This window comes from Octopus bimaculoides, chromosome 4 (genome assembly GCF_046866305.1).
Source record: "Octopus bimaculoides isolate indiv1 chromosome 4, ASM4686630v1, whole genome shotgun sequence".
Lineage (NCBI taxonomy): Eukaryota > Metazoa > Mollusca > Cephalopoda > Octopoda > Octopodidae > Octopus > Octopus bimaculoides.
In genome coordinates this window covers 126,494,335-126,506,834 of record NC_142931.1, presented here as the reverse complement: position 1 = coordinate 126,506,834, position 12,500 = coordinate 126,494,335, and the positions used below count along the sequence as shown (strand labels likewise).

The following is a 12,500-nucleotide window of genomic DNA, read 5'->3' as shown; positions in this document are numbered from 1 at the left end:
ATACAGGCTATGCACAACACATGTAGATGTAAAATATCTGTATTGAAACGTTAGTAGTGCTGCCTATGTCTGTTTCTACATCTGCCTTTTCATAGAGTGTAATGGGTTGGATAAGTGACTTTAGATGTAGCATTTTGCAGCTAGCTAAACCTGTCCTTAGTTACATCAGTTATGTAGATTTCTCATATATCTTATTTAGACTACCACATTGCAAGTGTGCTTTTGACCTACATCTGCCCTCGCCACTATCAATCACAATATTATGGCATTTCTTCCACCAGTTTAAATAAACTTACTTCCATCATATAACCGAAACACACCTATTCATCGCTTACTCACTCACTATCTGGCCCTGTCTCATTCTGTATTTTGTCTGAATAGCTTCCACTTATATCTAATAACTCAATCGATATTTTTCTTTTATCTTCAGTCTTTTACTTGTTCCAGTCTTTGGACTGCAGCCACGACGAAATGGGGGTTACGTGGAGGAGGGGGTCACCACCTTGAAGGGTTTTTGCCGAACAAATCGTCCTTCACTATTTTTTTTTTCTTTTTAAGCCTGGTACTTTTTCTATCAGACACTTTTACCGAACCGCTTACAGGGGGGTAAGCAAACCAACAGCGGTTGTCAGGCATTTGTTGGGGACAAAAATAAACACGAAGGTAAACACACTTCGTAGATTTATAAATATACAGTAGAAGCAGGTTGAATACATACATACATGCCTATATATATATATATATATATATATATATATATATATATATATATACTCATGTTTCGTACTGTTTTGTTGTACACGTTTCGTGACATATGCATATATATATATATATATATATATATATATATATATATATATATATACTTATAAATGTAAGTATGTACATGTACGTATGTATGTATGCATATCTATATATATATATTATTTATATTATTATATGACTGAACACCGTGCATCCTCTTCCAAGTAAGTTTTATCTTAATAATTCCGACGCGCACTCTATACGATCTTTTTACTCTTTCGTTTCTCCCTCTTTTTCTCTCTTTTATTCTTTCACCTCCTCTTCTCCCACTATTTTATTCTATTACTCTGTCACTCCCTCTCCCTCATTCCTCCTCCCTTGCTCACGTGGCTCCCACGTGACCATCAGGCATCTTTCTTTCTCTCCGTTGTAGCTGAAACAAGGAAGACGTAAGATTTATAGTGAAAGTATTTATTAATATCTGAAATATTCCAATGTAAGAAGAAGCATGATTATAAGACAGTTGGGATCTGATTTGAGCGTGAAAGAATTTCACTATTATTTCTAGCAGGTCGAGGGACCACATAGGAAGCTCTCTCACATTGCTGTTCAAAATTTTCATTAATGATAGCGATGATGCTAACGCGGTTATAGAAGGAATGGTGAAGATTTTAAACGACCAGACCTGGAATGTGCCCTAGCATAAAAGCGATGCTTCAGTATGATCTTCGAATTGATGGCTAATAAAAAAATACGCCCCCCCCCCAAAAAAAAATGATGGAGAGAAGAAGAAAATAGAAGAATCGGGTGAGGAAAATAAAAGGATGTAAAAAAGAAAAATAAAGGACCATAATGCGTCAATGGGAACGTTTTCAATTTTCAATAATGGGTGAGACGTGTCTTTTGTAAAAATATAAGGAGTCGGGTTTGGTTAAGAGTCAATTAATTCAGTCAGACAGGTGCGCACACCAAGTGTTGTAGGGGGGTTGGTGAGGTCGCAGAGGATGGGTTTCCGGGTGATATAGGTGGTAGGGGTGATTATAAGGGTACTATAGATGGTAAAGGAAAAGCGGCGGCAACACGAGCAATAACAACCAATCATAGAGCTAATAGAGTGTTTATGTGTCTATGCCCTCCTTTACAATAATTAGTTTGATTGTGATGTGTATCGATGAAATACTGTGTGTGTGTTGTACGATTGTATGTGGGCGTGAGTATGTTTTCGATTGTTTGTCTGTGTGTTTGCGCAAATATGACTGCATGCATGTGTGTGTGTATGAATACGACTGTGTGTGTGAATACGGCTGTGTGTACGTGTACGATTGTGCATGTGTGTATGTGTGTGTTAGTATAATTGTGTGTCAATGTATGTGTGAGTATGCAAGAGACGGAGAGAGAGAGAGGGAGACAATAGAATGCCCGTGTATGTCTATATCTACCTTCAGAATAATTAGTGCTGTGTATCGATGGAACAGTATGTATGTTCGTACTTGTGTGTATGAGTATGGTTGTGTGTGTGTATGTGTGTGTGTGTGTGTGTGTGTGTATGTTTTGTGTGTGTGTGTATATGTCTGTGTGTGTGTGTGTGAGTGCGCTTGTGTGCTTGTGATTGTGAATGTCTGCGGCTATCATTTTATTGTAGATGGTAAGGTATGATTTGCTGGAGATTTGGTTGCCAATTCCAACCTAAGCAAATGCACATTGATGGTCAAAGAGAGGTAAATCTAGTAAATGATATTTTTGATTTACATAATTCACTCCATTGTGAATAATCATATCAAATATATATTACCAGAGTAAGCACATAAATGTGAAACAAAACCAAAACTCTCTAACGGACGGGAACGTGAAACTCTGAGTAACAGCTTTTGTGATGTCTTTGCAGCTTCATCAATAAAAAAATATATATCATGTAGTAGGATTAGTCGAGTGACCGTTGTAAACACTGTTGGTTAGTCTCTAGCACAAACACGGCTTATATATAAAATAGAGATGATTTGACAATCGATCAAAAACAATTTACTAACAAATGCATCAAATGCGTTTCAACCCATACTACAGTGTGTAGTACAAATACGGAGACGAGTGAACTATTCATTCAGTCACAAGCGCTTGTCGTTTGAATGACTTCACATCAGCTTCGGATACGCTTCCCTGTTTACCTTAGAAATATAAAATACAACCCCACCTCAAGATAGATACATCCATACACTGTATGTACACACACACACACACACACATATATATATATATATACATACATACATATATATAGTCAACGTCATCAGAATTTATAAACTTTTGAGAGAATGTAGAATGATTCTTTCTTGGAATTGATTCTTGAAGTATATATGAAACTAAAAATAATACCATGTAGATATCGAGCTAAAAATCCCTTTCGGATAAAAATGGTCGAAGTCTCCTCGCCAGACTAGAACCCATATCTCGCGCATACATGACAGGCGTTCTACATTTGTACCAAAGATATGTTTCGAATTTCTTTATGCAGTTTGGAAAGTTTATTCTTCTCCACCACCCCTTCATCTTTAGCTGTTTTTGCCCGACTTTTTTTTCTGTTCTTTCTTCTCTTATTTTATCTTTTTTTTTTCTCTGTTTCTTTTTGTTGTTTTCAAATTTCTGGATTTAAAATGAAAAGGAGCGGAATTTTTCTTTTTTTTTTACGTCATAAAAATTTATAAAGCTTCGAAGGAACATGGAATAATTTTCATGTTAGGCTAAATCAAATAAATTTATTTAGTGAATATTTTGAAAACTTCTCTTGTCCATGCTGTGTTGGTCATGATCTTAAAACTAATACCTATTAAACTGAGTTACTATGAGTTTTGATAAGAATATCATGTATGAATATTCCTTTCTACTCTAGTCACAAGGTTCGAAATTCCGGGGAAGGAGGCCAGTCGATTAGACTGGTACTTAATTTATCGACCCCGAAAGAATGAAAAGCAAAGTCGACCTCGGCGGAATTTGAACTCAGAACGTAAAGACAGACAAAATACCGCTAAGCATTTCGCTCGGTGTGCTAACGTTTCTGTCAGCTCACCGCCTTATCATGTATGAAATATTATATATTAAAAATGAACGGTGTGAAGGCAAGGGATTGCAATGGGGATAGAATTGCAATGGGGAAAACAGGATTGCAATGGGAGATAAAAAATAAGGACTGCAGAAACAGTACCTGGGACCCCAAGAAAAATACCACGTACCTTTTTTCCATGTTAAAGTATAGGCATCCTTACTGAGGGATCGTTGTTGCATCTGTTCGACTTTTGAATATCCTGAAAGATGCAAATAAATGAATTCTATATAAATGTATATGTATGTCCAAATATACATATACATTTATATATATGTGTAATAATGTTAAGTTTGGGTATACACCTTCTAGAATGCCATTTCTTGTGTAGAGGAGTAGCGAACTACAACTACCAAAATGTATTCTAAGCGAAATAGGCGAAACGGAGATTAAAAATCAAGGTAATTTTTGGTAAGTCATCTGACGAGACACCATTGATCTGCACTTAAGATTCACCACAACTGTTTTATAGCTTCCCAGTCGCGAGGTACCGGCGCATAATGGGTCGAAACGATCGTAGTGAATAATAAAGTGTGTCGTGAATTCCATTTTCATTCTCTAGTTATATATTTGTGGTATAAAATGAATCATTTTAAATAACTCAATTTATCTCTTTGCTTTCTGGATTGCTTCTGATTAAATTTAAGTTTAAAAAAAATTATTGAGGAGGGGAATACATGACTTGAGATGCTTATGTAATTTCCCTTGAATTTACATCTTAAAATGCTGCCACAGCCAGGAATCGAAACTTAGTTTCGAAGTTTCTTTGATGTAACTTTACCGTCTTTCCCCATCTTCCAGCATGTACCATATTAGTAAATTATTAAATTATTTACTTTATTTGCGGGCTTCGTTAATGTTCGCGCAACCAAGGTATTTTTCGGTTAAGTAGAGAAGATTTGCTAAGCTCCAGGGATATGAAATCCTGTCTTTATACGTTAGTTTCACCTTTTCTGACCGGGGTTAACCAAATGATCTATAACAACTAGAGAACCTGAAGAATGGACCCAACCCAACCCACTAAAGTACTTGACAGTGTCACATACATTGGAGTGTCTCAAAATTTCGGTATAAAACAAGAAAATAAAAGACAAAACCAAATGTAAATACATGCGTGTAAGAGTTGCTGAGCGGGGTGTAATAGCGAAGGTGGCGGTATGTTTGCGGTTGTTATTTGAGTTGGTAGTAGCGAAGGCAGTGGTTGTGATTGTGGTCGATGTCGGTCGGTGGTGTTTGTGGAGTTGATGGCGACGTTTTCTCTTGTTTTTGCAATGCTCATTGACTGAAGCTTGTATTAACAGTGATAATGTGAAGGCTGGTTACTGTTGTTGTTGGTACAGTTTGTGTGCAGAAAGTAATATTTACTGTTCTAGATGGTGGAGTTGTAATGTGTTTCTGATGTTAGATATGTTATTGGTAGTAATGCTTATGGTGGTGGTTGTGGTATTGTTGGTGATTGGGTGATCAGTTAACAGACATATGTAGTGATGCAATATAATTGTAGAAAAGAAAATATTCATTAGCAGCAACGGTAAAAGGCGCTGGGGTACTCATCAATGTTGAAGTCCGTGACAAGATTACAAGATACTATTCGTATACTTCATTTATACCTGGTTACCTATATATGATGAAAAAAGAAATACTTATGTATTTTGCAACGAGTAGAAAGAAGAAAAATCCATGCCAGCGTTAATTATATATAAGCAAAGGAATGGTTGCGTAGTTAGGAAGCCCGTTTGGCAACCTTGTGTTTTCGGGTTCAGTCCTATTGCGCAGCGCCTTGGACGAAACTTCTACACTAGGCCCTGGTCTACCAATGCCTCAGGAATGAATTTAATAGAAATAAACAGAATATGTGTGTTTGTGTGTGTGTGTGTGTGTGTGTGTAGACGTGAGACCATAATTCAGGGAAAAGATGGACTCATATATCTGTCAATAGAGTGGGTATATTATCCGAAATGTATAGTATTATATAGCCACAGCTGATCTTACCAATCGGTTTCGTTCAAGGAATATAATGGGGCTTAGGTAACAATCTGATTATATTACATTACGCTCATCAGAGTTAGCCGATACCGGCGGCGAGCTGGTAGAATCGTTAGCGCGCTGGACGAAATGCTTCGCGGTATTTCGTCTGTCTTTACGTTCTGAGTTCAAATTCCGCCGAGGTCGACTTTGCCTTTCATCCTTTCGGGGTCGATTAAATAAGTACCGGTTACGCACTGGGTCGATATAATCGACTTAATCCGTTTGTCTGTCCTTGTTTGTCCCCTCTGTGTGTAGCCCCTTGTGGGCAATAAAGAAATAAGAGTTAGCCGATACCGAAGGGAGTGGATTAACACAACCGGTTAGAAGCTGCTGTGAAAAAGGTGGTTTAAACGAAAAAGGGCCAGGGAATTAGGTTATGAGTTATGTCCCTTGGTGGGGTATGCTGTGACACGGCAACAAAGACGACGATGATAACAATGATGATAATAATGCTGTTGATGAAAAAAATCATAACGACGGTGACGTTGACGAGGACGTTGTCGACAATGTTGACGACGACATTCACGGGGACGTTGACGATAACTATGACGACAACGTTCACGACGACGCTGACGCAGACGACGAAGACGACTACGACGATGATAATGATGTTAATGGCGAAGAAGAAGTCGATGAACACCGCCATTACAACGACGACGACGATAATGATGATCATAAATTGTCGTTCTGACTGCTAATGGTTGCATTTGACAGAGATGAAGCACGTGGCGGTGGGGAAGCATTACGTTAGCGCAAAGTAGGCACCCAAGGTTTCCTACCGGAGGTCATTCACTCTTTATCTCTCTCCTTCTCTCCCCACCTTTTCTCTCATATTCCCTGTCTCTCTCTAATTATCCCTAATCTTCACATTTACCGACCCTAAACAACCAGGCCCGACCGATATCTCCACATATATACATATTTACCTCAACATCGTACACAGAAACAGCTGTAAACTCACTCTTACTCTCACCTTGCTTAGCTAATTAAATAATGGCTTTTTTAGCACTACAAACACACTTCTCATTGTTGTTTTTCCTCCATTTTCTTATCGTATATATATATATATATATATATATATATATATATATATAAAAATATATATATATCATATAAATAAGTATATAAGCACCGAATGAATATGCAAATGTCAAAAAGCCCAAAAAGTAATGATGTATAAAAATTAATTAATATAAATATATATTGCTATACACGACGGTGTGTGTGTGTGTGTGTGTCTGCGCTTGTGTGCGCGCTTGTTGTGTGTTTGCCTGTATGTGTATACATACGTGGAATATGAGTGTGTGTGTGTGTGTGTGTGTGTGTGTCTATGTATGCATATATCTATGTATACGTGTATGCATCTATACGTGTATCTACATCTATACACGCGCGCGCGCACACATGCACACGCACACACACGCTCACGCACACACACATATAGACATATTTATATATATATGCATGTATATATGTATATACAATATATATATATATATATACTGTATATATATACATATACACAGTCACGTATGCACACACAAATATATAAACACATGCGTAGACATATATGAAAGTGTATGTACAACTGCACTTATGAACGTTTGTTTGTATATATACAAATATGTGTGTGTGTATCTGTGTGTATGTGTGTGTCTGTGTGTGTGTGTCTGTGTGTGTGTGTGTTTGTTGTGTATCTATGTGTACACGCGAATTACACATTCGCAGACTTGAATAAATAACGTGCCATTTCATAGTGCAGTCCTTGGCAACGCTTTGTCAATACATTACATTTTGCTCTTTGCAGCAGTTGTTGCTGCTCTGGCAGTCCTCGCTTTTTGACGAACAGCTTGAGTTTCCTTGTAGCTGTCGCAAAACTCCACCACTCATCACTGCATTGCATATCCTCCTTTCTTTTATCGCCCCTCGCTTCTCTTTCCTCCGTGTATTTCTATATCTTAAACTTTGCATTTCTGGTTGAGTGTTCCACACACACACACACACACATGTATATGCATGTATGTATGTATTCTTTTGTTCTTTTGTTCTTTTACTTGTTTCAGTCATTTAACTGCGGCCATGGTTGAGTGTTCCACACACACACACACACACATGTATATGCATGTATGTATGTATTCTTTTGTTCTTTTGTTCTTTTACTTGTTTCAGTCATTTAACTGCGGCCATGCTGGAGCACCGCCTTTAATCGAGCAAATCGCCCCCCCCCCCCCGACTTATTCTTTGTAAGCCTAGTATTTATTCTATCACCGTCTTTTGCCGAATCGCTAAATTACGGCGACGTAAACACACCGGTATCGGTTGTCAAATGATTTAGGGGCTCACAAACACAGACACACACACACACACACACACACACACACACACACACACACACACACACACACACACACACACACATATATAATGTGCTTCTTTCAGTTTCCGCCTACCACATCTACTCACAAGGTCTTGGTCGGCCCAAGGCTATAGTAGAAGACTGAACCTGGAACCATGTGGTTGGTAAGCAAACTATTTACCACTTGTATGTATGTCTCTTTCCTTTCCTGAGCGTCCAATAACACTATCCGTATCACGTCCTCACTTTGTTGTTTTTTTGTTATTGTTTTTTTTGAACTTATATATATATATATATATACAGAGACAGAAAGAGTGACAAAATGACAATGACAGACTGACATGCATATGCTTACAAAGATTTTCGCATATATATATATATGTATTTATACATACATAAATATACATATGCATATATATACAATTCCATACACACACACACACACACACACGCACACACTTGTGTGTATGTGTGTCAGTGTATGTCTGTCTGTGTGTACATACATACCCTCTATAATGAAATGGTAGGAAGGGTCAGTGCTACATAGAACCTAGTAACTTCTCTGCGGGTTGCTTTGGCATGAGAGGCAACGGTGTTGCACAGAGCAAACAGCGTTCATAGCAACCGATACATTTCACTGAACGACTGTGATATTTAGCTTTTAACGTTCGCATTTTCTTATGTACACATGCACGCATACAGACACACATACACACACTCGTACAGAACGAACTTCCGACACATATACGCCCATATATATATATATATATATGTGTGTGTGTGTGTGTGTGTGTGTGTGTGTGTGTATACTTTTTTACACGTTTCAGTTATTTGACTATGGCCATGAGGGAGCACCGCCTTTTGACGAAGAAATCGAGCCCAGTACTCATTCTATCGTCATTTTGCCGAACTGCTAGGCTTCGGGGACATAAGCTCACCAACATCGTTTGTCAAGCCATGGTAGGAGGACAAACACAGATACAAAGACACGCATACATATATATTCATATATATACATATATATATATATATACACACATATATATATATACACGACGGTTTTTTTTCAGTTTCCACTTACACGGATTTAGTCGGCTCGAAGCTTATAGTAGAAGACACTTGCCCGGAACTATGTGGTTTGGAAGCACGTTTCTTACTATACAACCATTCCTGCACACACACACACACACACACACACACACACACACACACACACACACACACACACACACACACACACATATATATATATATATATATATATATATATATATATAGTAAATGAAAGACGGAAGTTGGAATTTTTATCATTAATCACAATTGCTTCAACACATCTACCATACACAATACACTTGTATCTAAATACCCGTATATAGTTGCATGTTATGGATACATTTATGTCCTCAAAAGTAAACGTAAGAACAATTATAATACTTATATGTGTGACCGTTGAGTGTGTATTGTAGTGTTGGAGTTTCTGGACGTGTTGCCATCACAACACGGGTTCGATTCTCAGATTTGCAATTTTCATGCTTTTAACTCCTCATTGATATCTGGAGTTTGAAGACCTACACAAGCACATATAGATACATACATATACAAACATATACACACTCACAAGCACACATGTGTGTGCGTGTGCTTGTATATATATATATATATATATATATATAAATAGTTAACCTGTTATTAAACTCGTGTAACATGGAATTATACTAAAATATACCAAATTTTCCAGTTTATAGTTAATATATATTTACTCAGCAAATATGATTTACTAGAATTTCCAACTGGTATATGTACCTCATGAAAGATTTATATTCATACATTTTAATTAGTGAAACGTGCAGATGAGCCTCACGAGGACACAGCCTGGATTACACACCCTCCCCGCTACTTCTATATATTGTATAATTGTACGTGCAGTTTTGCCCCTATGAAAATAATAGTGAATTATGTAGAGTCCATCCTTAGTTGTCTACTAGAAAACTAAGGATGGACTTACTTTCAGTCAAGCAGCATTCTAGAAATAGTAGTCGAAACTCTCTCAGATTATTCTCCACTTTTATAAAGAATATAAATGACGTACTATGTCGTGTTTTCTTAACTTGGAGAAAAAAAAAATGAAATAATTACCAATAGAACAACTTTCGACAGAGACTGCCTTGAATTGTACTAAGTTGGTTCTAACATGCAACAACAGGGAAAACACACTTATTGTTACTGTATGGTTATTGCTATTTTTTAACAGAAAGAACAGAAGAAAATTTTATAGAAGAGAATTTTTTAAAAGATAAAATATAAGATATTTTGTTGTCAGGTTCACTAAAAAGACGTCATTAATGGTCTGGTCAGTATAAAGAAAAAAAAATTCGAGTATATAGACGCGGGGGTGGCTGTGTGATAAGAAGCTTCCTTCCCAAATACATGATTCCGGATTCAGTCTCACTGCGTGGCACCAAGTGAATAAATTTGGTAGACGGATATTGAAAGATGCCAGTCGCATATAAGATATATATATACACCATGATCCGCACACTCACACACCATCATCCACACACTCACACACACACACACACACACACACACACACATGCATTACAGACGCATACACACTTACACACACATACATCCTCACGTCAAAGTCACTAGCCCCTATCCACACACACACACACACACACACACACACTTACACACTCTCACAAACATACGCACGCGCGCTTTCGTTTTGGGATCACCAGTACATTATTATCTCCCCTCCTTCCTAGCTCTCCTATCAAACTATTTTTTCCCAACCAGTCACCATGATTGATCACTAAATCCACAAGTTTCTTTATTCTCCCTCTGTTTATTTCCTTATATTCCTTTCTGTTGAAGAGCGTACGCTCGAAACGTAAAGGACTTTCTCACTTTCCCGAGCGTCAAATTAATACACCTTCTTGTTTTTCATACACCTGTCTTCGTCTTTAGTTTTTTCTGTTAATTCCAACTATATATATATATATATATATATATATATATATATATATATATATATATATATGTATGTATGTATGTATGTATGTATATATATATATGTGTGTGTGTGTGTGTGTGTGTGTGTGTGCGTAGGTGTAGGCGTGGCTGTTTCGTAAGACGCGTGCTTCCCAATCACACATGCTTCCGTGTTCAGTCCCAGCTCTTGGCACATTGGGCAAGTGTCTTCAACTGTAGTCTAAAGCCGACCAAAGCCAGATATGTATATCTGTGTGTGTGTGTGTCTTCAAGTCTGTATTTGTCCCCTATCACCGCTTGACAACCCGTGTTGGTGGGCTTACGTCACTGTAACTTAGCAGTTCGGCAAAAAAGACCGATAGAATAAGTACCTGGTTTAACAAAAAATAATATTAGCACTGGACTAAAAACTCTTTAAGGTGGTGCTCCAACGTGGCACCAGTTTAATGGCTGAAACAAGTAAAAGATAAAAGATAAGATATACAGGCATAGCCTTAGATAGATAGATAGATAGATAGATAGATAGATAGATAGATAGATAGACACAGATAGATAGACAGACAGACAGATAGATAAATAGATAGATAGATAGACACAGATAGATAGACAGACAGACAGATAGATAGATAGATAGATAGATAGATAGATAAGCGTTTCCTGTACGTACACACACGAGTTTTGTAAAAACATAAGGAAATGATGGGGATAAATAAGCAATTTAAAAGCATGGCAATGGCATAGACTTTTAAATAGACATGCAGAAAGATATACGTAAAGGTAAGTTAATGACTAACGTGACAAATATATATGTACTTTGTTAGCAAGTATATAGAGATCAGAACATAATATAGAGTGTTGATGTACCAATGGCGAGAGAACACAGAGATAAGAATAATTACTTGTGCAATGTATTGGCAGAACCGTTAGAGCACCGAAGAAAATGTTTTTTGATGCTTATTCTAGCTTTCCGTCTTCCTCTTATCAACTTTTATCATTTCAGGGTCGATAAAATAATATCAGTTAAGAACTGCCCGGAGACGTTATAATCAAATGCTTCCCAATTTTTTGGGCGGGGTGGAGTTGGTTTAGGTGAGGGATGAAGCGTGTGGAGGAACTGGGTTTTGTACCTATGTAGGAAATTATTATAATTTTATTGAAATTTTGCGTTTTTTTTCTATTTTGCCTAAAGGTTGGAAAAGTCGTAAATAAAACAGAAAGGCTGGACAACTTTGACAGAAAGATAGAAGAGAAAGAATAGATTGACAAAAGCATCGATTGCCCCAC

At 37.3% G+C, this 12,500-nt stretch overlaps 1 protein-coding gene across 2 annotated transcripts in view; it reads right to left on the bottom strand.

Annotated features, from left to right (window-relative positions):
- LOC106873614 (uncharacterized) overlaps positions 1–12,500 on the bottom strand; it is a 240,275-nt gene that overhangs the window by 96,914 nt on the left and 130,861 nt on the right. Inside the window, exon 2 of one of the 2 annotated variants that reach the window (XM_052967459.2) lies at positions 3,969–4,040. The exons of the other annotated variant lie outside the window; for it this stretch is intronic. Within the exon in view, the coding sequence (XP_052823419.2) occupies positions 3,969–4,040 (72 nt within the window). The remainder of the gene's footprint in view (positions 1–3,968; positions 4,041–12,500) is intronic. 2 annotated transcript variants of the gene reach the window in all.